The sequence below is a fragment of the Nyctereutes procyonoides genome, unplaced genomic scaffold, assembly GCF_905146905.1.
Source record: "Nyctereutes procyonoides isolate TBG_1078 unplaced genomic scaffold, NYPRO_anot_genome, whole genome shotgun sequence".
Lineage (NCBI taxonomy): Eukaryota > Metazoa > Chordata > Mammalia > Carnivora > Canidae > Nyctereutes > Nyctereutes procyonoides.
The window spans coordinates 16,694,831-16,722,700 of NW_026575155.1; the positions used below are offsets into that span (position 1 = coordinate 16,694,831).

Consider the following 27,870-nt stretch of genomic DNA (forward strand, 5'->3'; position numbering starts at 1 on the left):
CGTTGCTGCATATCCCAGAGCTCTGCTCCTTCCCACCGTCAGTGTCCCCCGCCCCGCGATCCCACCACCGCCGCCGGGCTTCCCGCCTGCCTGGCGCTGCATGTGCAGGCCTCCTCCAGCGTGGGGTGGTCGTAACTAAGGCTGCTCTTATTCTCCTGGGGCTTCTCGTTTCTCTTGGGGCCACTTGTAGGACTGGAGTTCCTGGTGCTCCATGGCACACGGCGGGTCAGCTCTATAAGAGAGCCCGGCTGTCGTGCGGCAAGCTCGCACCGCCCTCCCCCGCTGCCGGCCGCGGGCTCAGACCTTTATGCTCAGGACCCCACGGTACGCCGCACGGTGGCCTTTGCGTGTGCTGTCAGGAAGGGGTCCCCGTTCCTTCTTCCCTCCCCCCAATAACAGCCCGAGCTTCCAGCTGTAAAGGCAGCGAGAGCGCAGAACCTGTTGGCAGGACGCGGCTTTGCACTCAAGGCGGGAAGCCGCGGGGCTTGACCAGCAGGGGGGCGGGCAGGCCAGAGCGATGCCCCAACCCCGGAGGTCCTCTGGCGCCCGCACCGCGAGGGACCGTGTGTCCATGAGGGGGCAGGGGGCGGGGGCTGGGCACGCTCCTGGGTTGGGGTCACCGAGAGCCCAGGGTTGGTGACGGGCGCCTCCCGCCTGACTCCAGCCGATGGCAGGGCAGCGCCTCTGGGGCCCGGACCGCAGCCCCCCGACGCGAGTGCTTTTCCCTGCAGCCTCTCGGAGCCATGACTACTTTGGCCACGAGAACTGGGACCACCAGCTGAAGTTAGCGGTGGCGTGGAACCGCGTGGACATCGCGCAGAGCGAGATCTTCTCCGACGAGCGGCAGTGGAAGGTAGGGCTTGGCGGGAGCGAGGGGATCGAGTCCTCGATCCTGGTGGGGAGCCCCCGGGGCAGCCTCCGCCCTTCCCAAGGCGGAGACGTCGGGGCTGCGTGAGGCGTGCGCCCCCACGGTGCTGTCTCTCAGCCCTCAGAGCTGCACCCCGTGATGATGGCAGCCCTCATCTCCAACAAGCCCGAGTTCGTGAGGCTCTTCCTGGAGAACGGGGTGCGGCTGAAGGACTTCGTCACCTGGGACACCCTGCTCCACCTGTACCAGCACCTGGACCCCTCCTGCCTGTTCCACAGCAAGCTTCAGAAGGTGCTGGCCGAGGAGCCCGAGCGGCCGGCCTGCAGGCCCGCCCCCCGCGTGCAGATGCACCACGTGGCCCAGGTGCTCCGGGAGCTCCTGGGGGACTTCACGCAGCCGCTGTACCCGCGGCCCCGGACCGGCGAGCGCCCGCGGCTCCTGCTCCCCGTGCCCAACATCAAGCTCAACGTGCGTGCTGGTGGTTGTGGTCCCAGCCCCCCTGGGCTTGCGCGGTCCTTCGTGCTCCCCCCACCTTTTATTTTTTTTTAAAGAAATTATCCTTTATATTTATTGGAAAAAAGAAATATGCTCCCTATCGTGTCTGCTGGGGCCGCCCTCACGATATACTGTAGGCCGGGCGGCTTCGAACCACAGACGGTGGGGCTCCGGCAGTCTGGCGGCCACGGTCCCGGGGGGTGGGGGGGCGTCCGCGGGGCTGGTTTCCAGCAGGGCCTCTCTCCTGGCTTGAGCACGGCCACCTCCTTGCCGTGTCCACGCATGGCCTGTTGGGTGTGCACGCAGAGAGATGCCGAGAGCGACAGTGTCCGTCCCTCGTACGGGGAGCCCGGTGCGATCACATCAGGACCTTAATCACCTCCTTATTAGACGCCCCATCTCCAAATACAGTCAGCGTAGGAGGCGGGGCTCCGACATACCAATTTGGAGGTCGTGATCCAGCCCGTAGTTCTCCCTTTCTAAAAATTTCAAACGGTGCAAGAGCTCACGTATGAGGAAAATGCCCTCCCTCGTGCCTCGCACCCCCGAGTCCACGTGGTCAGGTCAGCGGGGCCCCACCACATCCCTGTGCGGGTGCCCAGCACGTGCACTGCAGCCGGGGTGACATCATTTTTCGAGCCTCTGTCCGTACTTGATGGGAATCCCGAGGTGCGAGGCCAGCCCTGCATTTATGTCAGCGACTATCCACCTCCCAGTTCTTGAAGCTCTTACAAATGAAGCCCAGGTGCTGAGTTTTGAGAATTTGAGGTGTTCTGCTTCTTATTTAACCTATGAATTTGCTGAGTCGTTTTAACCGACTTCCTGATGGCGAAACACTTCTATTCCTGTTTTGATCTCAACTGATGGCCGGGCGACACGTGGGTAGTGCGGTGCTGGGTTTCGTGGCCCATATTTTCAGCACTCTTTTTTGTTTTGTTTTGTTTTTTTGTTTTTAATATGATCGATCTGCAAATTCATATAATTTAACATAATTTAATATTTACTAATGGCTCTTTGGCAACCAGGTTGCAGAATTCTATTTTCAGCACTTTTAGTCGTGGTTATGTCTCGGGGGCTGTCTTTGTCAGGTTCTGGCAGCAGCTTTATGTTATTCTTGTGAAAACCACCGGAAACCTGCCTCAGTTCTTTGCCCGGGAAAAGTTCACGCGTCTGAAACTCACTGTCCTTACGAGCCCGGTGGGCTCTCCTGTGTGTCCATCGGGGCTCAGTGCCTTTTTTGGGTGGTAGCTCTGAGAACACTCTCAGTTTCTTTTCTGACAATCTCTGGATTTAGGTTTTCTTTGTGTTCCATGATGAAATTTGGGTTTGTTTGTTTTCTTTTTCTGGTAGAAAATTGTCCACTTCCTTGAGGTTTTCAAATTCATCCACTGTCCCAGGTGAGCTACGATGACCCCTGAGAAAGACGTGGTTGTGGCTTGGTTTTATATATTCACAATTCTGCTCTTCTCGGTCCTAGTGCATTTAAGATAAACCTTTAAGCGGATCCAAAGTGGAAGCTCACCATTAACCACGTCTGTAGTTTATTGAGTTTATCAACTAATCTTTTTATTTTTTAATTTAATTTTAATATTTTAAAAGATTATTTATTTATTCATGAGAGACCCAGAGGGAGAGGCAGAGACACAGGCAGAGGGAGAAGCAGGCTCCATGCAGGGAGCCCGACGTGGGACTCGATCCCGAGTCTCCAGGACCACGCCTTGGCCTGAAGGCAGGCGCTCAACCACTGAGCCACCCAGGCGCCCCCTCAATGAATCTTTTTAATATAAAGACAAGCCTTCAGGAAATTTCTAAGGTCGTAGAAAGTGGAATTTTGTGTGTGGTGTGGGACATGCGTTCTCACTTCTGGAGATTGTTTCCAGCCTGTCTGAATACGTGTTCACTTATTGATCAGCCAGGAAGCTGGCCTCCCAGGTCACTGTGTAAATCGAGGGTGTCTGGGGGCGAGGTGTCCTCCTGCTCATGTGTCATCCTTGTGTGTTCGGGCTTTCTCGGTGGCCTCCTCTGCAGGAGACACCGTGAGGATTCCCTTGAGGAGCTCACAGCCATGAATCTATAGTGGACTCTGTGCTAGAAGTTGGCCTCATAGAAAAAGGCTTTGATGCCATCAGACGAGACTAAGGAAACTCAGGGTGCCTGGGGTGTAGACGAGAGGCTGCAATCGTTGGTGAAGGTGTTAGCGGGGCACCCCACTTTCTGAACGTCTCTATATGTCTCCAGAGTGATGGTTTTAAAACTCCAGCGTGCATGAAATCGGTCCAGGGTGTTGTTGAAAATGCAGGCCGCAGGGCTTGCCACCCCCCCACACCCCACCCGGGGACAGTGGTTCTGGGAGGGTGTGGAACTGGGCTCTGGGCGTGCACCCCCACCAGGCCCACCCGGGGATACTGAGGCTATAGTGAGGACCTAGGAGAGGTTCTGAATGTCCACTGCTCACCAGATGCAGGGAGTGAGTCTACGGTCCCTCTACAAGCGTTCGCCGGGCCATGTGGCCTTCACCATGGACCCGGTCCGTGATCTTCTCATTTGGGCCATCGTCCAGAACCGTCGGGAGCTAGCAGAAATCATCTGGGCACAGGTAACTGGTGCTGTCTCTCAGCACGCATGGCTGCGTGTGGGCCAGCGACAGGGCTCCAGCCAGGGAGGGAGTGTGGCCAGGAAGCCCAGTGCCAACGGCAGGTGGAAGAGAAGGGCCCGTGGCCTTGCAGGGGCGCCGTGGGCCTCTGTGACCCCAGGAGGGGCCCCAGGGGCCCAGAGAGCTTGGCTCAGGCAAGAAAATTTTCAGCAGGTGCACGGTGTCCTGCAGCTCTGTCCAGGGCTGAGGCTCGGCACACCCGCACAGCTGGTGGAGCCCCCGTCCTCGGCCCGCGCGGGTGGGTTCCGGGGGGTTGGCACCTGAGCTGTGGCCGACCTGGTCAGTAGAGACTCTGTAGGAGATGCCATCCCTGGAGGGCCTGCCTGTCTGTCCACTGACCATTGGGGTCTCGACAGAGACTGTCTGTGGCTGACACAGGGACCAGGCCCCAGATGTGCCCTGCCCCGAGCCCCCACTAGGCTGTCCAGGATACTAGGCTGTCTGAGCCCTCAGCGCCCTCGCCACTGGGCTATGGGCAGCCTCATGGTCACGACGGAGGGCGTGCCAGGCCCAAGGCCCCCACACGTGGGCTCCTCTACTTCCGGCAGATTCTCTTCCTAAAGGGAAGTGAAGGAGTAGTTTTCCCCAGTATCCCTAGAACCTGGGACTTGCAGGGCCCCAGGGATGGGGTACCCGAGCCTGAGGGGGGTTTGCGTGGACCTGGTCCTGTTTCTGCCCCTTAGCCACGTGCATGGGGTTGACCAGATGCCCAGGCAGTGCTGGGCCTCGCGCTGGCAGAGCCGTGCAGGTGGCCCGTGTCCGGTCTGTGCTCCGGGGGGGTGGGGGGGGCAGCAGCCCACTGGCCAGCTCAGGCTCCCCTCCTGATTTGGGGCGACCCAAACAGTGTATATGGACCTGGCGGCCCCTGCTGTTGTGAGGCCCCTGTTCTCATCGCCCCGGCGTGTGTCGGGGGCTCCTGGCTGGACTGTCCCTGTCCTCACCGTGGCTCCCCTATGCCCAGAGCCAGGACTGCATCGTGGCGGCCGTGGCCTGCAGCAAGATCCTGAAGGAGCTGGCCAAGGAGGAGGAGGACATGGACAGCTTGGAGGAGATGCTGGCGCTCGCCGACGAGTGTGAGCACAGAGCCATCGGTGAGCTCGGGCGCAGCGGCTCCCCCTGTGCCCCCAGGGCCCACGTCCCCGGCCTCCACCCCTGCTCCTGCCCAGCCCGCGCCATGGGGACGAGCCGCGCCCTGACGCTGCCCTGGGTCTGACTGGGACCCTGCTGCTGTGACGGGGACCTTCCTTCCGCCAGGGGTGTTCACCGAGTGCCACCGGAAGGATGAGGAGAGAGCTCAGAAGCTGCTCACCCGGGTGTCAGAGGCCTGGGGGCGGACCACCTGCCTGCAGCTGGCCCTGGAGGCCAAAGACATGAAGTTCGTGTCGCACGGAGGCATCCAGGTGACCCTCTGTGGGCTCGCTTGCCGGAAGCGCGGTGGGGGACTGCGGTGCAGACGCGGCCTCCGCCCACCTGGGGGCACGCGGGTCCCCGTGCTGTGGGCCCTCGGGGACCTGGGGACCCTGTCGGTGTTCCTGCCCGGGAGCCCACGGTCCTCCTGCCCCCTGCCCCAGAGCCTGTCCCTCAGCCCACAGATGGTGGGGCCCAGTCTGCGCTGTGCCCGGGCGGGCCCCTTGCTCGGGGGATGCAGGCTCACCCCAGGGGCACGGCCCGGGGCACCTCCGGGCTGAAGCTCCCCGTTGCCCACAGGCCTTTCTAACGAAGGTGTGGTGGGGCCAGCTGTGTGTGGACAACGGGCTGTGGCGGGTGATCCTGTGTATGGTGGCCTTCCCGCTGCTCTATACCGGCCTCGTCACCTTCAGGTGCCAGCGCTGCTGGGCGCTGCTCAGGGGTGGGGCCTGGGCTGCCGTCCCCAGTGTGCCTCAGGGGGTCACTGTCCTCATGGGTGTCACTGGCTGCCAGCAGGGTAGAGAAGGTGGGCCGGAGGGGAGGGAGGGTGCCCCCGTGCCGGGCACCCACTGTGTGCTGAGCACCTGCTGTGTCCAAGCACCCACCGTGGGGGGAGCACCTGGCCTGCATCATCACCCACCTTACAGTGAGCACCTGCCCTGCCCCGAGCAACCACCCTGCCCTGAGCACCCTCCCTGCCCCGAGCACCCTCTCTGCCCTGAGCACCCTCGCTGCCGTGACACCTGCCCTACCCTGAGCACTCACCCTGCCCCAAGCACCCACCCTGCGCTGATACCTGCCTTGCCCTGAGCACCCTCCCTGCCCTGAGCACACTCGCTGCCCTGACACCTGCCCTGCCACGAGCACTCACCTTGCCCAGACACCTGTCCTGCCCTGAGCACCCTCTCTGCCCTGAGCACCCATTTAGCCAAGCATTCGTTTTAGTCCTAGTGAAACCAGAGCCCAGGGCTCTCAGGGTCCCCCTTCGGTGGAGCCGTCTGGTGGCGCTGTGTGCGTGGCCGCGTGGGCAGGGTCAGCGGGCTGCACGGACGCAGGCTGTGTCTGGGGCTTGTGTCTCTGCCATGTGACACGAGCACAGGGCCCCAGTCCCCGGGGGAGGCAGAGGTCCCTCGGGCTCTCAGTCCCCGCCGCTCCATCCTGCCGTCCGGCGTCTGCCTGCAGGGAGAGGAGGCTGCAGGCCACGAGGGGGCTGCTGCGGGTCCGCGCCTTCTTCAACGCGCCCGTGGTCATCTTCCACCTCAACATCCTGTCCTACTTCGCCTTCCTGTGCCTCTTCGCCTACGTGCTCATGGTGGACTTCCAGCCCACGCCCTCCTGGTGCGAGTACCTCATCTACTTCTGGCTCTTCTCGCTGGTGTGCGAGGAGCTGCGGCAGGTGCGCCCACCGGCCCCCTCGCCCCTTCCCTGCGTCCCCGACCCGCATGACCGGCCCCTGGGACCTGCAGCTGGCTCGTCCACGGAGCCGGGGCTGCCGCAGAAGCAGGCGAGCCGGGGTCCCGGAGAGCTGGCTGGTGGGACAGAGAGGGGGGACACCCCGACAGCATGCGCCTGCAGGTTGGGCAGGGCTGTGGTGGGGCAGGGGCGGGCTCGGGCGCCCGGGAGCCCCCCCCCTGTAGCTCCAGGCCCAGGGATGGACCCGCGCGCCTCGCCCCCCGCCCTCCCCACTCACTCTGGGGAGGGAGCATGTGGACGGCTGGGGCAGCGACAGCGCGGACGGGCCCCCAGCCCTGTCTCCTCGCAGCTCCTCTACGACCCCGACGACTTCGGCCTGATGAAGGTGGCGCTCCTGTACTTCAGCGACTTCTGGAACAAGCTGGATATCAGCGCCATCGTGCTCTTCGCAGCCGGCCTGAGCTGCAGGTGCGCGGCCCCCGTGGCACGGCCCCCCGAGCCTGACCGTCAGGTCTGGGACTGTTGGGGGGCACAGGGGCAGGTGCGGAGCTCCCTGACCCCGGCCGGCCCTGCGGCCCCCCGCCCCCCTCTGTGGCCGTGGGCCACCCCACTGCCCATCATGCCACGGGTGTCCCTGCCGTGGCTTCCCGAGGGGCCGGTGTGGCCTGCCTACCCTGCCCAATGCTGGGCTTCCGGGCTTTTCTGAAGACCTCAGAAGCGCTGGCCCCTGACCCCACACCCCACGCTTAGTGCTTGGGGTCCAGAGGCCTCCAGAGCCACAGGCGCACTCGGGGGCGGGGGGCGGGCGGGCGGGCAGCTGGGACAGGCTCCGGGCGCGGCGAGCTGAGGGCCCCTTGATCCCGCCCCGGGCCAGGCTCATACCAGGGCTGCTGTACCCCGGGCGCGTCATCCTGTCTCTGGACTTCATCATGTTCTGCCTCCGGCTGATGCACATCTTTACCGTCAGTAAGACGCTGGGGCCCAAGATAATCATCGTGAAGCGGATGGTAAGGGGACGAGGGGTCCTCATGCCGGTTGCAGGTGAGGTGCTCCAGGCCTCGAGCACACCTCTGGATTCCCGTGTCCTGCTTCCCTGGGGCCCCCACCCCCCGCTCGCCAGTCTCAGGTCTTTGCCTGTAGGTCACCTCTTCCGGGTGGCCTCCCCTGACCCCCACAGCTCCTCCCTCGTCCCTGCTGCGGCTCCAGTCGCTCCCCCGCCCCGGGGGCCACAGTCACATCCAGCCCCTCCTATGCATACCCCGTTAGGATATGGGGCAAGCCTGGGACTGTGGGCCCAGCGTCCCTGCCCTGGGTGTCGGCGGCAGCTCCCTGCATGGTAGAGCGCACAGCCCGGGGGTGTTGGGGGGGCAGGGGGAGCATGTGGGTGCGGGCGGCTGCAGCTGGTGCCCCCCTGTCTGTGCAGATGAAGGACGTCTTCTTTTTCCTCTTCCTGCTGGCTGTGTGGGTGGTGTCCTTCGGGGTGGCCAAGCAGGCCATCCTCATCCACAACGAGAGCCGAGTGGACTGGATCTTCAGGGGGGTCATCTACCAGTCGTACCTCACTATCTTCGGGCAGATGCCGGCTTACATTGATGGTAGGATGGGGGGGGTCCTGACAGCCCCAGCAGGGGCACCTGCGAAGCTCACAGAAGGATGGGGGGCAGGGGGTGGCGGTGGCAGCTCCCCAGGTGCCGTGCGGCAGAGACAGGTGTGTGCAATGCTTGGCCCAGGGGGGTTGGCATCAGCGGGGTGCGGGGGGGCCTGAGCTGAGATCCAAGGCAGGCCAAGGGTGTGGCCTGGGGCTCTGGGGCACCAGCTGACCCCCCACTACATGCCACCCCGTCCCCCCAGCCTCCTCTGGATGGGGACAATCCTTTTTGTATACTGAGTTTTTTCTCTTCAACAGCTTCATTGGGGTATAATTCACGTACTATGAAGCTCCCCTGCGTAACATGTGTGCTTTAGCAGTTTTTAGCCCATTTGTGGGATTTAATTTTAGAACATTTGCATCACCCACTAAAGGCCCCCATTAGCAGTCACTCCCCATCCCCCTGACCCCAACCGTCCGCGACTTTCCATTTGTACAGCGTCCACTTTCCATTCGTACAATTTGCCTTTGCTGGACGTTTCGTATAAATGGGATAACGTGATATGCAGTCTTTGCGTCTTGCTTTTTGTTAGTGTGATGTCCCCGAGGCTCATCCATATTGTAGCCTGCATCCATTTTTATTCCCTTTTATCGCTAAATAATATTCCCTTATGTGGCTAGGATGCATTTTGTGTCTGCATTTGTAGGTCGGTGAACATGAGTTGCTTCTATCTTTTAGCTGTTATGAATGACATCGCCATGAATAGTTATTTATAAGTTTTTATTTATTTTTTTTAATTTAATTTTATTTTTTTACTTACTTATGATAGTCACAGAGAGAGAGAGAGAGAGGCAGAGACACAGGCAGAGGGAGAAGCAGGCTCCATGCACCGGGAGCCCGACGTGGGATTCGATCCCGGATCTCCAGGATCGCGCCCTGGGCCAAAGGCAGGCGCCAAACCGCTGCGCCACCCAGGGATCCCTTATAAGTTTTTAAATATGTTTCTGTGGGCGTATGTTTTCTTCAGTCTCGGATATGTACCTGGGGGTGGAATATGTACCTGCTGGGGTGTATACCAAGTCTGTGTTTAACTTTCTGAGAAATGGACAAACTATTTTCTTTTTTGTTTTGGGTTTTTTTTTTTTAAGACCTCAACCTGTTTAAGACTAGATGTTTTTTGGTATATTTTTTTATTGGAGTTCGATTTGCCAACGTATAGTATGACACCCAGTGCTCATCCCATCAAGTGCCCCCCTCAGTGCCCGTCACCCAGTTACCCCATCCCCCCGCCCGCCTCCCCTTCCACTACCCCTTGTTCACTTCCCAGAGTTAGGAGTCTCACGAACTATTTTCTATGACAGCTGCCCTGCATTTTACGTCCCTGCCAGCAACGTATGTAAGGGCCCCACTTGCCACGTTCTCTCTGGCTTGTCATTGTCTTTGCTTCTAGCCATACCAGCAGGTGTGAAGCGCATCTCTGTGGCTTTGATTCACATTTCCCTGATGGCGAGTGATGTGGAGCTTCTCTTCATGTGCTCCCTGAGTCATTTGTACGTCTTCTCTTTAGAAGCATCTACTCCTCTCATTGGAGTAGACCCCATTTCTCAAGGGGGTTATTTTTCTTTCTTATTGACCTACAAGAATTCTTTACATATGGACACCAGTCCCTCTCCTATATGTGATTTACCAATATATTCTGCGGCTCATCTTGTCACTTTCTTCATCGTGTCCTTTGAAGCACGAAAGTCTTAAATTTTGATTAAGTCCACCTTATCAATCACTTTTATCATTTGTGCTTCTGGCGTTGTGTCTCAGAACCCACCGCCTGACTCAAGGCCGTGAAGACTTATGTCTGTGTTGTTATTTTAAAAGTAACAGCTTTCGTTCTTACTTTCGCACTTCCGGTTACATAAACTAATTTTTTATACAGCGGGAGGCAAGGGCCATTCTTTTGCACGCAAATTTCCAGTTGTTGGAGCACCAGGTGTTAAAAAGACGATTCCTCCCCATTGAATTGTCTTGACCCCCTTGTGAAAAGTCAACTGACCATTATTTATTTTTATTTTTTTTTTGATTTTTTATTTATTTATGATAGTCACAGAGAGAGAGAGAGAGAGAGAGAGGCAGAGACACAGGCAGAGGGAGAAGCAGGCTCCATGCACCGGGAGCCCGACGTGGGATTCGATCCCGGGTCTCTAGGATCGTGCCCTGGGCCAAAGGCAGGCGCCAAACCGCTGCGCCACCCAGGGAACCCTCAACTGACCATTATTAATGAAAGGGCTTATCTGTGGAGCCTCCATTCTGTTCTGTTGATCTGTGTTCTTGTGCCGGCACCACAGGGCCCTGGTGAGTGTAACTTCAGAGTAAGTTTCACAGTCAGGACGTGTTGTGAGTCCTTCAACTCTGTTCTTCTTTTCCAAGATTGCTTTGGCTTCTGGATCCCTTGGGTCCACATCAGTTTTTGAATCAGCTTCTCACTTTCTCCAAAAGCCATCTGGGATGTTGGCTGGGAGCATGTGATATACATATACATATACATATACATATCCCGTTAGGATATGGGGCTAAATAAGCTTTCTGCTTATTTAGATCTTTAATTTCTTTCAGCAATATTTTGTAATTTTCAGTGTATACGTTATGCTGCTTTTGAGTTCATTCTTAAGATTTTTACTATTTTTCACGTTATTGTAAATAGAATTATCTTATTCCATTCATTTTTGGGTTGTTTATTGCTAGTGTATAAACATGCACTACATTTGCCTGTCGATCTTCTCTCCTGAAAGCTTGCTGAGCTTCTTTATAGCTCTCATAGGTTTTCAGTGGATTCCTCGGGATTTACTATTAACAAGATCATGTCCTCTGCAAATAGAGATGCTTTTCCTTGTCCCTTTCCCATCCGATGCCTTTTATTTCTTTTTCTTGCTTCATTATCTTGGCTAGAACTGCTGGCGCAGGGACGTCTGGGTGGCTCAGTGGTTGAGTGTCTGCCTTCGGCTCAGGGCGTGATCCTGGGGTCCTGGGATTGAGTTCCACATCGGGCTCCCTGCAGGGAGAATAAATAAATAAAATCTTAAAAAAAAAAAAAACTACTGCTGGTGCAACAGTGAATGGAAGTGTTCAAAACAAACGTCTGTATGTTGCCCCTGATCGGAGAGGGGGAGCTTTTCAGTCTTTTACTATTAAGCACGATGTTCACTGCGGGTTTTTGGTCAATGTCCCTCACAGGGTGAAGAAGCGCCTCTGTCTCTAGTGTCTTGAGTGCTTTTATAATGAAAATGTACATGATTTTGTCAAATGCGTTTCCTGCCTCTGTTGGAACACTCACATGATTTTTGTTCCTTATGCTATTAATACGGTGTGTTCTGTTCACTGACGTCCAGGTGTAAGACCAGCTGTGCATTCCTGGGATACACCCCGCCAGGTCGTGGCGTGTAATTCTTTCTATGCGTGGCTGGATTCGATTTGCCGGCATTTTGGGGAGGGTTTTTGCATCTATGTTCATAAAGGGCATTGACCTGCAGTTTTGTTTTTGTCTGGTTTTGGTATCAGGGTGATTCCGGCCACATAGAACGTGTGCAAGATTCCCTTTTCCTTCATATTTTGGAAAAGTTTGGGAAGGATTGGTTTTAATTCTTCAGACGTTTAGTAGAATTCACGAGCGAAGCCATCTGGGCCTGAACTCTTCTTTGCCTGAAGTTCTAAGTTCTAGCTTTGATCTCTTTGCCTGTTAGAGGTCTGTTTGTCTTTCCTCTTCACTCACTTTCGGTGTTTTGTGTCTTTCTGGGAGTTTGCCCATTGTGCTAAGCCATCTGCTTCATTCGCACCCCGTTCTGTAGTATTTCCTTACTGTTCCTTTTATTTTTGTAGGGTGGGTGGTAATGTTCTCTCCCTTGTTTATCACTCGAGCAACTTGAAACTTTCTCCCCCTTGATCAGTCCAGGTGAAGGGTTGTAATCTTCTTAATCTTTTCCGAAAACCAGATTTTGGTTTTATTGATTTTCTTTGTTTTTTTTTTTTTTTAATCACCTCTCTTTAATTTATTTGCATTCTGATCTTTCTCCTTTCCTTCCTTCTGCTTCCTTTGGGTTCGGTTTGCTTTCCTTTCTTTGGCTGACCGAAGTGGAAGGTTGTGTTACTGACTTGAGCTCTTTCTTCTCCTTCCCAGTGTAGGCTTGCGGGGGGCGGGTGGTTGGCAAAACGGGCGCAGGGCGGTGGGAGCGCTCACCGTTGGAAACAATGTCAAATCCGAGGTGAGTTGGACAATGTTGTCCATAAGCCCACTTCCCAGCGTTAACGGCCGTTAACGCCTGCTTCTCGGTGTGTCTCCTTGGGAGATATTTGATGTACAAGCTGGACATATATTTATGTTTTATTATCCTCTGTGCCTTCCCTTTTCGACGCACATGGGACCACACTTTGGTCTGTACGCCCTGTTGTGTGGTCAGCACGTTGCCTGTGCTGCAGGGTTCCCTCCCACTGCCTCCCTTCTCACTGTGGTAGTTGTTAACTTTCTCCGTTCCACTTCTCTCCCACGGCACTGGTCTCCCCGTGGTTGGGGCCTGAATCACCCATCCTGTGCTGGCTCCTGCCCGGGGCCCAGGAAGTGCCCTGGAGGGGTCGGCTGGGTGCTGGGACTGGTGCATGCTCCAGGCTGGAGTGCAGGTCTGGCCCCTGGGCCTTCCCTCTTCCCTTGGCCAACACACCTCCTGCCCATGGAGGATGCTCAGGTGTAGACAGCTGCCTTCTCTGGGTCTGAGCTGATAGCTGGGGTCACCCCGTGTGGGGGTGTCCAGGCCCTGGGGATGCTCATTGTCCAAAGGGCTCTTGCGACTATGTGTGGCTTTCTTTGTTCCCTGTGCACCCCTTGCCCCCAGGTGTGAACTTCAGCCTGGACCAGTGCAGCCCCAACGGCACAGATCCCTACAAGCCCAAGTGCCCCGAGAGTGATGCCATCCGGCACGAGCCTGCCTTCCCCGAGTGGCTGACGGTCATCCTGCTCTGCCTCTACTTGCTCTTCACCAACATCCTGTTGCTGAACCTCCTCATTGCCATGTTCAAGTGAGTGCTGCCCGGATGGGGGCCCAGTCTGTGTGGCCTGAGCGAGTCAGGGGTTCTGAAGCACCTTGCTCAACCCAGTGCACGGCCTCCGTCCCTGGTCCCTGCTGCACCTGTCCCGGGCATGGATGTGCAGAGGCCGCCCATGGGCTGGCGGTTCACAGGGAACTGAGCCTCCGGGGGGGGGGGGGCAGGGCACAGCCACGCACAGGGGTGCAGCCTGGACTCCCGCCCGGGGCTCTCAGGAAATACCCGAGGTTCGCTCAGCTTCTGTTCTGTTGGAGAAAATATTACATTATACAGATTGTTCATGGAAATAAAAAAGATCCAGGGGGTGAAAGCTTTCTATGCAGACCTTTCATTTTGCAAATAAAGGACCTGGGCTTCGTGAGGCAAAGGGACTTGGCTGGGGTCATCTCGAGATGCAGAGGAGCGCGTGCCAACTGCTAGCTTCTTTTTTTTTTTTTTTTTAATTTTTTTTTTTTGATTTTTTATTTATTTATGATAGTCACAGAGAGAGAGAGAGGCAGAGACACAGGCAGAGGGAGAAGCAGGCTCCATGCACCGGAAGCCCGATGTGGGATTTGATCCCGGGTCTCCAGGATCGTGCCCTGGGCCAGAGGCAGGCGCCAAACCGCTGCGCCACCCAGGGATCCCCTGCTAGCTTCTTTAAAACGCTGCTCTTCCCATATGGGAAGACCTATATCCGTCCTCCGCGTATAGCCCAAGCAGGAGCAGAGTAGGGGTCAGCGGTAGACCGCGACCCCGGCCAGGACCCTTGTGTCCCTGGTCTGGGCAGCCGTCTTTCTCTCCCGCCCCCCGAGGGTCTCTCTCCATCTGGCACTGAGCAGGCAGCTGAGGCCCATCTGCTGGAGGACAGGTGTGCGCCGATGAACCTCGTCGGCCCCGTGAAGACACTGTCCCTTCTACGTGTCAAATTCAGATACACTCTACTTAGACTAAGATACCAGGACGCGGTCCCCTCCCACCAATCCCCCGCCTTGTTTCATCCGCTAACAAGACGCATAGACTAAGATCTAGGTGTCCTTTCTTCTCCCCTCGGCTCCCAGGGAGCTCAGAACTCGGCTCAGCTGTCTTCCTCGGCCGCAGGGACTGCCATCCTGGGTGGCGTGCGTTTGCGCTCTGTGGGGACCCAGACCCCCCAGGTGGTGCCGTGGGCGGTTTCCCATCGCTCCCCGCGCCTCCTCCTGCCGGCCTTGTGTGACCCGTGCCCCTTGCCTCCCGCCAGCTACACGTTCCAGCAGGTCCAGGAGCACACGGACCAGATCTGGAAGTTCCAGCGCCACGACCTGATAGAGGAGTACCACGGCAGGCCCCCGGCACCGCCCCCCTTCATCCTGCTCAGCCACCTGCACCTGTTCATCAAGAGGGTCGTGCTGAAGATACCCGCCAAGAGGCACAAGCAGCTCAGTAAGCCTGCCCTCCGCACCCCCAGCATGCTCTCGGCTGTCTCGGGGTGCGGTCAGGGTGAGCATGGCTGCTCCTTCTAGAATCCTGGAAGCTCAGCGGGCTGAGCTGATGCAGACCACCCAGGCCTCTGAGGGACCCGCAGCCCCTTGGGTGGGCCTGGGGTGGGTTCTCCCTGCAGTTCCTCCCGCCAGGGCCCCTCCCAGTGCCCCTCATCCAGGGTTCGGGTCCCTCCATCTGCCCCCTGCTCCCCCAGAGACCAAGCTGGAGAAGAACGAGGAGGCCGCCCTCCTGTCCTGGGAGATCTACCTCAAAGAGAACTACCTGCAGAACCAGCAGTACCAGCAGAAGCAGAGGCCGGAGCAGCAGATTCAAGACATCCGTGATAAGTAGGCGAGGCCGGGGCGGCCCATGGGGCGGCCCACGGGGCGGGAGACCCTACAGTTCCAAGTGGCCCTGGGGACATGCCCATCTGGGGGAGGCCCAGGCACTGACCCCTGTGTGGGAACCTGCATCCTCCTGCTGACCCACGGCCTTCCCTCTGGGTCCTTGGGGAGGCTGGCCCCCTCGGGTGGGGAGGAGGGTGAAGGTCACCTGAACTGCAGACAGGACTGAGCCCTGACTTCCTCAGGGGCCGGGGGTGGGAGGCAGAGGGAGGGGTGGGGGTCTGTGGGAGGCCCACCTGGCCAGGGAGGGCGAGCTCAGTGAGCTCCCAGACTCACGGCCTTGCTGCAGCTCCTGTGGGGCCTGGTGGCCCGGCCTGGAGCTCCGGCTCGCCCCGAGGCCCCCCTCCCACTTCTTTCTGGTGGGAGGTCCGTGCTGCTTTGTCTGTCCACCCCACCCGGATGCCCCGATGGGCGGGGGGACGTGGCCCTGCTGTCAGTGCGTGTCTTGCGGTGGGCCAGGAGGAGGAAGGGGCGATGGGCCATGTGGCTATACCAGCTCCTGCCCCTGGTGCAGTCCCCTGGGCCGTGCATGGAGAGGGGGTGCCCTGGGGTCTTGGGGGAGCACCCAGAGGATGGGCCCCCTGCAGCCAGGCCAAGTGCACCTCAGAGCCGTGCGCCTGCCTTGCTGTGCCTCTCGGCTCATCCGTGATGTGGAGCCAGTGATGGCACTGCTTCCAGAACACACGGGAGGGCGCGCACACGCACGTCCTGGCTGGAGACACAGGGGATGATGCCCTGCACTGGCCACCTTCCCTCCCTGGGTCAGGTGAGGGATCCCAGGCCCAGAGAGGTGGCCCGGTGCACCACGGCCCCACAGCCCCGTGGCCGAGCTGAGCCCACCCCCCTCCACCCACAATGTGGGGCAGGGTTTAGTACAGAAGAGCATCCCGTGCGGGTGGTACTGGGCACCCTGAGCACAGCCAGGCAGGAGAGCCCAGACGCGGTCTGGTCGTGGGATTCCTCCCGTCAGCGTGGCAGGCCGAAGCTGGGTGAAACTCCCGTGTTGTAGCAAAATGAGACCAAAGCAGACGTTCCCCGACCAGCCGTGCGGCCCTCCCCCCACCCAGGGCGGCCCAGAAGCAGTGCTGAGCTCGGTGCTTCGCTTCTGGCAGCCGTGGGCAAACCTGGGTGAGGCGCGTCTCGTACCTGCACCTCCCGGCCAGGGAGGCCCCTGCAGGCTGTCAGGTAGTCGTGTGAGCTGGGGTCACCCACTCGCCACGGGATCGTCCCCGTGGGGGGTAGGCCGTGGTCGGTCTGTGCAGCAACGTGTGTTGTAAATAGCTTCAGATGAAAGGGAAGAGGCCTGGAGCTAACGGCTAAGCCCAGGAGGCTGCTGGGTCTGGGGGACTTGCACCTGCAGGCTAGCGCCGCAGTCCCTCCACATCCGGGCCCCTGGGTCGGGCCCGGCTGGGCTCAGCTGCGTGCTCTTGCAGGGTCAGCACCGTGGTGGACCTGCTGGAGAGGGAGAGCCTGAAGCAGTCAGGCCTCGTGGAGCAGAGACTGGCCTCCCTGGAGGAGCAAGTAGGTTCGGGGCCCGGGGCCTCCACTTCTGGTCACGGGCTGGACAGGCCTGGGGTCAGGGGCCGAGATGATGAGTGCGCTGCGGAGCCGACCAAGAGAAGGGCTCGGGGAATCTTGGGGGCGATTGTTCCCAAGCAGGAGAGGCGCCTTCTTCGTCCTCCAGAACATTCTGCAAAACACCTCCCCGCTGAGCTCTGCCGCTGGCGCCGGGCGGTGTCTGCACCATAGACTGGTCAGAGGAGCCTCTGCCCCACTCATCCCCCGTCAGCGCACACTCATGCTCCCCCCACCGGGTGGGCCACCGGGTGGGCCACACTCCCTGGGCTCCAAGCCCTGGGCCTGAGACAGGCAGCCCCGAGCAGCCTCACCTCTAAGAGTCATCGCCTCGCAGGCCAGCGGGGCTCAGGCGCCTGAGCGTTCACTCACCCCTCCACCCATCTGTTCATCCATCTGTTCATTCCTCCATTTTCCCACCTATCATTCCATCTATCCATCATCCGTCTACCCATCCATCATTTTCCTTCAATCCATTCATCTTTCTATCCATCCCTTCCTCCCTCCATCCCTCTTCCTTCCTTCCATCCATCCATCCATCCATCCATCCATCCATCCATCCATCCTTTTATCCATCCGCCCACCTACCCACCCATCCTTTTATCCACCCATTTATCCATCCACCCACCCATCCATCCGTCCATCATGTCATGTTTCCCGTGCTCCTCCTCCGTGCAGCACCCCAGGCTGGCCTGAGGAACCTCAAGGTGAACAGGCATTGTCTCCCCCTCAGAGGTTTCCAGCCTGGTGGGCACAGACATAAATGTCATTGTCACAGTGTGTTTTCGTAAGTGTAAGCGTAGGGACTGGCGGTCAGGGAGGCTCCAGCCTCCAGGATAAGGAGGTGTGGACTGGGCCCCTCCTTCTATGCCCCTTCTGCTGGGGGCACAGAGGACCAGTGCTTTCCTCTGAGAGGCCCTGCTGCCCACGGCAGCCTCCCAGCAGGCAGGCCCTGAGCCCCACATGCTGTCACTGAGTCCCGCCTCTTCTCAGCTCCGGGGACTGCTGCACACGGGGGTCCGCCCAAGCTGCCCTCTCTCCGTGGGTCCTTGCCTTGCTGACACCCTCTACAACGGGTGCAGTGCGGCCGAGCAGTGTTCCCCCGGCCCCCATTCATCATATGGCTCCTACTATCACCTGTAGTTGAGCATGTGTGGCTTCTAGAAGTTTCTTTTCTCTGGGAGGAGCAGGAGCCGTGGGAAGCTCCAGTGGGTAGTCCTGCACCACCTTCTTCCTGTGGCTCAGATTCCTCCTCCTGGGGCTTCGTTCAGGGGCCTCTGGTGTGTCCAGGTCCAGCAGTCATTGTGTCTCACTGGAGGGCACTGCCGGTGACCAGCGGCCCTGGTCCCGAGGGGAGCAGGGTGGGCTTGGATGCTGACGGGGTCACTGCAGCAGGATGGGCCTCCTGGCAGCGCCCTCGCTCGCGGTCTCAGGGGAGGCGTGGGGATGCAGTTCGGGGGCAGGTGTTGACCCCATCCTGTTTGGGACGTGCCTTCCAGATGGCCCAGACGTCCAGAGCATTGCACTGGATCGTGAAGGCCCTGAGAGACAGTGGCTTTGGCTCCGAGGAGGGCTTCCCCACCCTGGGTGAGTCTCCCTCTACTGGCCCGTGTTCTCCTGAGTCTGGGGGCATGTGGGGAGGAGGAGGGGCTCCTGCTGCGCCAGGGGGTGGGCCGAGGGAGCCGCCCAGCCCGGGGGGCCCAGGGGAGCGCAGCCCGCCCTGTGGAAGCAGGGGCCGAGCCCCGGACGGACGTGACCAGGCGGAGACTGTGAGCGGAGGCCTGGCCCACGCCCCGTCCTACCCCCTCCCTCCCACCCGGCCCCCATGCATCGTGCTGCCCAGGAGGTGCCCTGGGGGCAGAAAGCAAAGTGCACGCTCCTCAGTGTGCAGCCAGCCGGGAAATGGGCCCGATTAACTGCTGACCCCAGTGGAGCTCGTGGGCCCTCCTTTGCTCCACGGGCTCTGCGGAAGCCACACAAGGAGCCAGGCGCTGGCGGGAGGCACTGCCTGACCCCAGACTTCTGTCCTCCCTGCGCGGGGCCCCCGTGAGGGCTGGCGGTGTTCGGTCTGGGCTCAGGGAGGTGGAGGCGGCCCAGTCGTGGGGACGGGGCCATAGAGAACGCCCCCGCCCCGTGGGCCAGGTGTCTGAGCCGGGCTCCGGCTTTGCCCATGTCTCCCCGTGGCTCTTCCCAGCACCCCAGAAGGCCTCCCTGGGGCGGGACCATGAGCCGGACGGCGGGCACAAGGCGGAGGACGCAGGCGACACCCACCACGTGAACGCCCGGCACCTCCTCTACCCCAACTCCCACGTCACGCGGTTCCCGGTGCCCAACGAGAAGGTGCCCTGGGAGGTAAGTGCCGGTCTCAGCCGGAGGCGCCCGGTGTCCTGGGACAGTGGGCCGTGCGAGCCCTCCGACACTGCCGGGCACCAGGTGGCCTCGCCCGCCGCAGCCTCACAGGGGCGTGCTGGACAGAGGAGGAAACTGAGTCATGCAGGTCCACACAGCTAAAGGCGGTGGAGCTGGGATTGGAGCCAGGGCGCTGGGGGGGCTCTGACCCACACAGGGAGCAGACTGCTCCCCGACCTGCACCCGCCTCACCTGTCCTACAGCCTGCATCCCCGGGGAGCGCTTGCTGCCCCTTTTGTGGGTGCCAGGTGACAGCCTCTGCGTGCCCTCCCTGCCCCACGGGCTTTCGCTCTGGCCTTTCCAGAATGTTCCGGGCTGTGGTTTCCATTCCTTCTTCCAAGTCTCTGCGAGCTGGGGGGCCTCCTCACTTCTGGAGTCCAGCCTAGACCCCCCCATCCTGGGGGCTCCCCTAGACCAGCAGAGCCATTGCCGCCCCCCTGGCTGGGCCCCTGGGGCGGGTGCACCCCTCAGGCCTGCCCGAGCACGGAGCTACCGTGTGCACTTTGGGGATGCTCCCGGGGTCCTTGCTGACGAGCACCCTGAGGAGGAGCCGCCCCCGTCACCCGGGGTGCCTGGGCCCCAGACGCGGTCTGGGGTAACAGCCTGAGGCGAGAACCGCCGTGTTTGTGCAGACGGACTTTCTCATCTACGACCCGCCCTTTTACACGGACGACAGGAAGGACAAGGGCTTGGTGGACCCCGTGGGAAAGTGAGTGTGGGCATCCCCGGGCCCGGGTGGGAGGGCGGGCAAGGACCAGCTGGGCGCTCCAGGGTGGCCGCCAGAAGCTGCTCAGGGCGAGGCTCCTGCGGGGACAGGGTGCCCTGCTCCCCCCCGGGGCTGGGATGTGCTGGGGAGGCGCGTGGCTGGGGGCGCCCGACGCCCGATCCGGGGCAGCACCCCCTCCCATCGGGGACGTGGTGGGGACGTGGCTTCTCCCTTGCTCCCAGTGTCCTGGAACCCGTGGCCGGGATCACCTACAACGCCGTGGATGGGCCCGTAGACCGGCGGAGCTTCCACGGGGTCTACGCGGTTCAGGACGGGCTCCCTCTGTGAGTGCAGCCGCCGCCCTCGCGCATCACCCCGACACTTGTGCGGTGCCTTCGGGGGCTTGCTCCTGGGGTCAGCGCTCCTGTCCTGGCAAGCTAGCCGTTTTTCTGATAAAAATGAACAAAATACAGAAGAAAAGAGACATTGACATAAAGGATTTCCTTAGCACCCTCCCTGCACCTCCCGGGACTTACCGCTGGCCTCGGGCTCTTCGCCTCCATCCCTGAGTGACCTCGGTGACTTCCGTTCTTCCCTGTGGAAGGGGGATGAGCTCCCGCCCTCTCCATAGATTTCCGAGAAAGCAGGCTTCACCTGAGAGGGTCCTGGCCTCAGGGGAGAAGCTGAGGGGCTGGAGGGGCCGTGTCAGGGGAGGGTGGTGTTTCCCAGCGTCTGTTCCCTGCGGGGACGGGCTCTGTGTCCCATTGTACATCGAGTACATGCAACGTAAAGCTGTCGAGTGACCGGTGGCATCACGCCTGCGGTGTGTCAGCCTGGGGTGCTGGAGGTAGAGGAGCCTCCTCTGCCTGGGGTGGCTGGGGCGGTGGCAGCACCAGGGCTGGGAGGATGAGGAAGGTGCCATCAGAAGTAGGGGAGGGATGACAGGTCTCTGGGATGCCCTGAGCCCCCTGGGGCGGACGAGCCCTGAGAGAGGTGGCAGGCGGCAGGCCTTTACGTCCTGGAGCAGGAGCGGGTGACTGTCGGGAGGTGGTGGGAGACGGGCAGGGCGTGAGAACGGGAAGCTGGCCCCAGCTGTGGGACGGGAGGCCACATGGGGTGGGGCAGGTGCAGGTCGTGGCGTGGGAGGAGTCAGGCTGGTGCGTCGCAGAGGGACCCACAGTCCTTCGGATGCAGATGTGTGTCGTGTGGTGCGACAATCGAGCCGCACACTCTCTGGGGGGCGGGGTGCCCACGCTACCACGTAAGCGTCTGCGGTGGGGCTGGATTTTGGCTCCCAAGGAGACCTCTTTCCCTCCCCACCAAGTCCACGGTGGCCTAAAGCTCCTGCCTTGTCCCTTGGAGTCCCCAGGTGGTGGCCCCGGGTGGGGAGGTGGGTTTGGCCAGGCCAGGGGAGGGGCTGGCAGGTCCGGGGTCTCATCCCTGCCTCTCCACGCCAGCTCTGAGGTGAGGTGCCCAGGCTCTGGAAATCCTGGGCCGGGGAAGGTCCGGGGGGAGCCAGCACCCTCCCCGGTGAGTGCCCTGCCCACTGCCCCCACCCAGTCCTCTCGGAGCCAAGCGGCAGCCTAAGTGACCCCCGTCTGTCCCAGGAACCCCATGGGCCGCACGGGACTGCGTGGGCGTGGAAGCCTCAGTTACTTTGGACCCAACCACACGCTGCAGCCTGTGATCACCCGGTGAGTAGCCTCGGACGAGGCCCCTCAGTCGCCAGTGGGGCCCTCCCCGTGCGCTGGCAGCTGAGAGGATGGATCATGTGTGGGGCCTGGGTGCACGTGGGCCCCCCCAGAGCCTGCTCCGGCCTCCCACAGACCCCCCCCTCCCTTGGGTGCCTCTGGGAAGAGGGGCAAAGCCACAGACCAAGGCCCAGGACAGACACATGAAAGTGTGCATAACACCCCCCCACCCATTTCCAAAGAGCAACAGGGGAGCAGCTGGGCCAGGCATGTGCTTCTCTCTGAGGCTTTTGACAAAACAAACAAAAAAACAACTTTCCTGAAAGGCCGCCCCCTTCTAGTCCCACCGGCAGCACCTACGAGGGGAAGACGCCCCTGACGGTCATAGGCTGGTTCTCCCCCTGGAGCAGGTTCTGGGGAAAGGAGACAGGGCTGGGCGCCGGGGAGGCCGGGGAAGCCGGGGGGGCTCCCCCCCATCCTCCCCTCGGTGCAGGGAGAGCTGTGCTGAGGTCAGGGGATCCCCCGGGCCGTCCCTTCTACAGGTGGAGGCGGAACCAGGACGGAGCCATCTGCAGGAAGAGCATAAAGAAAATGCTGGAGGTGCTGGTGGTGAAGCACCCTGTCTCCGAGTCCTGGGCCTTGCCAGGGGTAAGCCGCTCGAGCCGTGCGTCCGTGCCGCGGGGCGCTCCACCCGCTGAGCCCCTGCAGGCGCCCCCCGGGCAGCTGTGGACCCTGCCCCCAGTTCTGAGGGACACACTGGGGCTTGGCTTCGTACAAGGAACTCCCCCTCCTGGTCCTTATCCTGCGCTCGTGAAAACGGGTTCAGAGACTCTGGTGTGTGGGCGCCGACGGAGCACTAGGCTCAGGACTGGGGCTGCGTCGGAGGTTCGCAGTCCTGGGGACCGACATGGGTCCCTGTGCAGGTGTCTCAGGCGGGCACCTGCTGCGGGTGTGTGGCCCAGAGCTGAGCCCTAAGGACAGGACGGCGTGTGGGGCTGGGAGGCCGGAGGAACGGTCCCTCTGCTCAGGAGCAGCAGCTGGAGGTAGGGCTGAAGGCCCGAGTGCACCCCAAGGCCTTGTGAGGAAGAACACGACAGGGGTGCAGAGGCCCTGAGCTGGACTGCTCCCGTTTGACTCCCAGACCAGTGCGCCCTCCCCCCATGCCTGTTCTGGGGTCCTGGCAGGAGGACCAGGTTACCCGACAGGCTCTGAGCTGGGGCACAGCCTCTGGGATGCAGCCCCTACTGGGGACCCCTCCTCTGAGTGCGTGCCCGGGAAGTCCGTGATTCCCCCGACCTCAGCACCCGCCCCAGGCCCCAGGGCTGCTTGGCTGGGACGGCCTGTTGGCGGGCATGCGTGTGCACCCAGGTCCTCAGGCTGCGGCGAGGGGTCCGGGGCTCCGGGTGGCTCTGGCCCCTGCAGCCAGGACCCCCGGGGCCCCGCTGAACCAGGGGGCGGCTTACGGCCGGTCCCTCTCCCCCCGGGGCTCCTCTAGCATGATTCAGCCTCCGTCTTGGGCACTTTGGTCTCTGCGGGCAGGACACTGGCCCAGCACCAGTGTGGGTCTAGCAGTTGGCGTCTTCTGAGCCGTGTACCTGTAGCCCTAGAGCCATGTACCCACAGCCCCAGGCCGTGTACCTGCAGCCCCAGGCCATGTACCTGCAGCCCCAGGCCGTGTACCTGCAGCCCCAGGCCATTTATCTGCAGCCCCAGGCCGTGTACCCGCAGCCCCAGACCCACACAGGTCCCCAGTACTCCAGCATTCGAGGGGCAGCCGTGTCTCAAGCGCCAAAGCGGATGGCTGTGACGTGGACTCGGAGGGACTTTAATAACAAACAGGGCCTCCCAGAGGGGCGAGGGCCAGGCAGCGCAGGCCAGGATCGGTCCCCGGGGCGGGTGGCGTGGGGAGTGGCCGGGAGCCCGGCCTGGGGCAGCAGAGGTGAGAGCTGGCACCTGAGGAACGTGAGCGGTGAAAACGTGCCCTGCTGGGGCCGGGCTGGCGGAGGGCAGGGTGCTGGTGGCCTCTGGGCTTGAGAGAGGCCATGCCTCTGGCCTGAGACACCGTGCCTCTGGCCTGACTCAGCCCGGCTCCGTCACACGCTGACGTGGGCAGTGGGCTCTGGGCAGTGTCACTCGGCCCCGAGACAGCCAGGCCGCAGACACGCCTCCGCCTGTGGCTCCGGGGCGCTGGCCGGCTGCCCACGCCGGGCACGGGGCCAGGGGAGGTGGGTCCCCGGACAGCCTCGCAGACCCCCTGCGTCCTCCCCACTCAGGGCTCTCGGGAACCGGGAGAGATCCTGCCCCGGAAGCTGAAGCAGGTCCTCCGTCGAGAGTTCTGGTCTCCCTTCCAGAACCTGCTGATACAGGGCACGGAGGTAAGGCGGCCGTTCTGCTTCGCTCCCGTCCGCGTGTCCTGGTCCCCACGCTGGCTGCGGCTGCACAGGAGGGGACACTGGGACGCCGCCCCCACCCACATCCCGCAGCTCTTGGGGGAGGAGCTGGGACCAGGAGGTGCCCGCCGTGTCCCCGTCCTCCCCTCCCCCCCAGTCTTGCCCCGAGCACACGGGCGCGTGGGGACGCAGGGTCTGTGTCCCGCAGGGCAGCGGGCGGTCGGGCCTGCAGCCTTCGCTGAGTCTTCTCATTGTCACGAAAGCAGTCTGCGGCCGCACGCCCCTTCCCGCGGGCCCACGGCGTGACCTCCGCGTGTGCGGGCCGGGGCCGGGGCCGGGGCCAGCCAGCTGTCCCCCAGGAGGGGGCTGCGCCGCGCACGTTTCTTCCTAACTTGCCTTTTCACTCAGTTTGCGATGGCCGCGGTTTTAGGCCCCGATCTACAAATCCGCCTTTTCCGTGGCCGCGGGATGTTTTGCGCCTTGAATAGCCGAACGTGGCCGGCGGGCACCTGGGTTGTCGCCGCTCCCGTGTCCGGCCCAGTTCAGGGCCAAACAGGCGACAGCTGATATTTAGCCTTTTGACCTCCGGAAGGCAGCCGCTCCCAGGGGCCGGCCCGGTTGGTGGTTTACTTCCTGAGGGGGATCCACGCCACACCACATTAGCAAAGTGAGCGGGGCCGTGGCATCGGGTGCCCCGCCGTGTTGTGCGATCACCACGCCCACCTCCAGCTGTCCAGAACATTCCCTGGGCGCTCTCTGCGCCCCACCCCTCCCCCGCGGCACTGGTCTGCTCTCGGGCTCTGCACCCCCTGCCCCCCTGCCCCCCTGCCCCGTGCAGGGCCCTGGTTGCAATCACACAGCGAGCAGCCTGTGGCGTCTGGCTTCTATCACTTGGCGCAATGTTTTGCCGCCCGCCGCCCCGCTGCAGTCCTTCCAAGGCCGGGCAGGGAGGCGCTGGCTGAGGGCCGGAGCCCAGGAGGGGGCTGAGTGAGGCGCGGGGGGGCCCCCTTGGGTCAGGCACGTGGAGGCCGCATCGTGGAGCAGGCCGTGTGGATGGGGAGAGAACCGGGGGGCCCCCCGAGGGTGGGCAGCTGTGGCCGGGGGTCCTCATGGAGCAGCAAGCAGGGGTGGGGCTCAGCGCTCCCCGGGGTGGATGGGCTCACCCTGTGCTGCCTCCCAGGTGTACAAGGGGTACGTGGACGACCCCAGGAACACGGACAACGCCTGGATTGAGACGGTGGCCGTCAGCATCCACTTCCCAGACCAGAGCGACATGGATCTGAAGAGGCTGAACTCTGTACGGGCTCCGGGGAGGGGGCGACATGGGGCCACCATGCTCTGGGGGGACCTCCAGGCCTCCAGGAGGGGTCTGCCCAGGGTCCCAGGCGGCCAGCACTGGCTGAGCCCAGGTGGGGGGCTGCAGAGAGTAGGGGGCCCCGGAGGCACCTGCAGATGGCCGGGGTGGAGTCAGAGCTGGACCTCCTGGGAGGGGGTCACGTGCCCATGGGGATAGCATCCCCCACACTGGGATCAGTGCAGAGCTGGGACCCCCGGGCCCAGGGAGCAGACCTGGGCTGGGTTTGCAAGACGGGACCCTGAGAATAAGGCCACTGGCTGTGTCCTCAGGATGGATTTTCAGGTCTGGGAGGGAGTTCTCGGAGTTTCTCACTCCCTTTGATAGAAGAGCCCAGTGAAGCAGCCACAGGCCAGAGACCCCGGTGGTGGCATCCCCGTGGCCCTTCTGCAGCTGGTTTTGAGGGTGTTTGGGCAGAGGCAGGGCCGGCTCAGGAGGGACTCAGCACCTACGTTTGCCCTTGCAGCACCTGCACACCTGTGACTCCAGGATGTCCGTCCAATGGCAGGTGGTGGACAAGCGCATCCCACTGTATGCCAACCACAAGACCATCCTCCAGAAGGTGGCTGCTCTGTTCGGGGCTTTCTACTGACCCGTGGGCTCCAGCCGGGCCCCCCTGCCAGGGGCAGGTGAGGCTGGTCGGCCCCCGGGACCCAGGCTGACACTGGCTGCCCAAGGGCCCTACTGCCCTGGACCTCGCTGGGGCCAGGGGCTGCTGCTGGGGCACCGCGTGGTGTGGTTTGGGGATCTCCACCTCGAGTCGCCGACCAGATGGGCCTGTGAACTGGACAATGTCAGGGCGCCCTGAGAGGAGAGCCAAGGCAGGGGACGGGCTGGCTGTGGTCACACGGCCATTCCTCGGGGTTGACGCGGCCCCTGGGACCCGCCCGCCGTTGTCACCCCTGGCAGCCCCGGCCCGCAGCTAGTGATTCCCTCCTGGTCACAGCGTAAGCAGCTCGTCCACGACAGACGTGCACTGGCCTGGGGCCTGCGTCTCCCGGACAGTCGGGGATCCCCCGTGCTCTTCTCCTCGGGCCCACAGCCTGGAAGTGGTGTCCACCGTGACCTTACCCAGACCTCACCTGTGCTGGGGCGGGAGCCCGGGCTGTCAGGGCTGAGCCCGTTCGGGGGGGGCGGGGGCCACACAAGCACACGTCTTCTCTGGAGACCACAGGGTGTCTGCCTACGTGCCAGCCCAGGGACTGGGCGGGGGCTCCCCATGCACGGCACTCCCTCCTTCCCTGTGAGCCCAGGGAGGGGCAGGCGGTGGGCATAGACGGCGGGGGGAGCCACCCTGCTCCGTGTCAGTGACTCACAAGCCATCAGCATAAACCGCCAGGAGTCATCAGGGCCGGGAATGTTGTAAAACCCAACATTAAATCTGCTGCTCCCTCCAGCCTGGCCTGGGTCTTCTGTGCTTCTTGCAAATAAAGTTCAGACACATGCAGTGCTCAGGGCGCTGTGTCTGAGTCACTGAAACCTCTTTGGACCCATGGCGGAGCCTCCTCCCGAGGCCCTCTCCTACGGTTCCTCCCTGTGCACATCCTGAGGCCCCTGAGGCCCAAACTCATGATTTCCTCTCTGATCCCCTCCCGCCCGGCTCCCTACTCTTCATACCCCTGGACTCAGCCTCCGGGATCGGCCCCCAGCACCCAGGCTGGTCCGCGGCAATCTCATACCCTCTCCGTGGCTTCCGGCACACACAGGTGTAGGGGGGACACGGCGGGGGGGGGGGGGTTGGTTCTTTATCTAGACACATCTACCTAGCCAAGCTAGCATTCAACTGGCAGCACCGAATAATGACATTTTAGAATCGTAAGGACTCAAAAAATGCATTATGCTCTGAAAGAACATCTCTAAGCTGAATTTCAGAGAAGCAGACACTGACTTAGCTTGGCTGCGGTAACAAAATCCCTGACGGGGTGGGGGTGGGGAGGCTCCAACAACAGGCCTTTAGTTCTGGTCCTGGAGGCTGGCGGCCGGAGCCCCCGGGGCCAGCAGGGTTGGGGGCTGGTGGGAGCTCCCTTCGGGCTGGCAGTGGCCGCCTCCCACTGCGCGCTCACGCCCCGTCCTCGGTGTGTGCACGGAGACCGAGCGCTCCAGGGTCTCTTCCTACCAAGACCCTAATCCTATCACATCAGGGCTCTGCTCCGAGGCCTCGGGTAACCTAAGTACGTCCGGAGAGGCCCCACCTCCCAGTACAGCCACCCTGGGAGCTAGGGCTCCACCGTACTGGGGTGGGGAGGGAGACACAAGGCTCCAGGGTGTAACACAGGCACACCCCGCGCCGGGCACAGACCAAGCGCTGCGCTAAGTGAAGAAACCATGAGAGTGTACGCAAGTCTCTGTTGGGGCCGCTGGAAAAAATAAAATGTGATCGCAGCCTCACCG

At 61.4% G+C, this 27,870-nt stretch overlaps 1 protein-coding gene and 1 non-coding gene across 2 annotated transcripts in view; both read left to right on the forward strand.

The window, feature by feature from the left end:
• The window catches only part of TRPM2 (transient receptor potential cation channel subfamily M member 2), a 47,198-nt gene extending 20,340 nt beyond the window's left edge, over nt 1-26,858 (forward strand). Inside the window, exons 11-33 of the mRNA XM_055313803.1 lie at nt 732-853; nt 986-1,336; nt 3,822-3,959; nt 4,978-5,107; nt 5,271-5,416; nt 5,724-5,836; nt 6,606-6,819; nt 7,186-7,304; nt 7,711-7,843; nt 8,260-8,431; nt 13,300-13,483; nt 14,730-14,911; nt 15,165-15,297; nt 16,788-16,875; nt 18,429-18,516; nt 19,124-19,281; nt 19,971-20,047; nt 20,287-20,388; nt 21,652-21,738; nt 22,278-22,383; nt 24,009-24,110; nt 25,306-25,422; nt 25,946-26,858. Coding sequence (XP_055169778.1) covers nt 732-853; nt 986-1,336; nt 3,822-3,959; nt 4,978-5,107; nt 5,271-5,416; nt 5,724-5,836; nt 6,606-6,819; nt 7,186-7,304; nt 7,711-7,843; nt 8,260-8,431; nt 13,300-13,483; nt 14,730-14,911; nt 15,165-15,297; nt 16,788-16,875; nt 18,429-18,516; nt 19,124-19,281; nt 19,971-20,047; nt 20,287-20,388; nt 21,652-21,738; nt 22,278-22,383; nt 24,009-24,110; nt 25,306-25,422; nt 25,946-26,071 — 3,188 coding nt within the window. The 3' untranslated portion in view covers nt 26,072-26,858. The remainder of the gene's footprint in view (nt 1-731; nt 854-985; nt 1,337-3,821; nt 3,960-4,977; nt 5,108-5,270; nt 5,417-5,723; nt 5,837-6,605; nt 6,820-7,185; nt 7,305-7,710; nt 7,844-8,259; nt 8,432-13,299; nt 13,484-14,729; nt 14,912-15,164; nt 15,298-16,787; nt 16,876-18,428; nt 18,517-19,123; nt 19,282-19,970; nt 20,048-20,286; nt 20,389-21,651; nt 21,739-22,277; nt 22,384-24,008; nt 24,111-25,305; nt 25,423-25,945) is intronic.
• LOC129502268 (Z6 small nucleolar RNA) lies at nt 22,337-22,390 on the forward strand. The gene has a single exon (XR_008662920.1). It is a non-coding gene; the product is annotated as a Z6 small nucleolar RNA (small nucleolar RNA).
• Nucleotides 26,859-27,870: the final 1,012 nt, after the last annotated feature.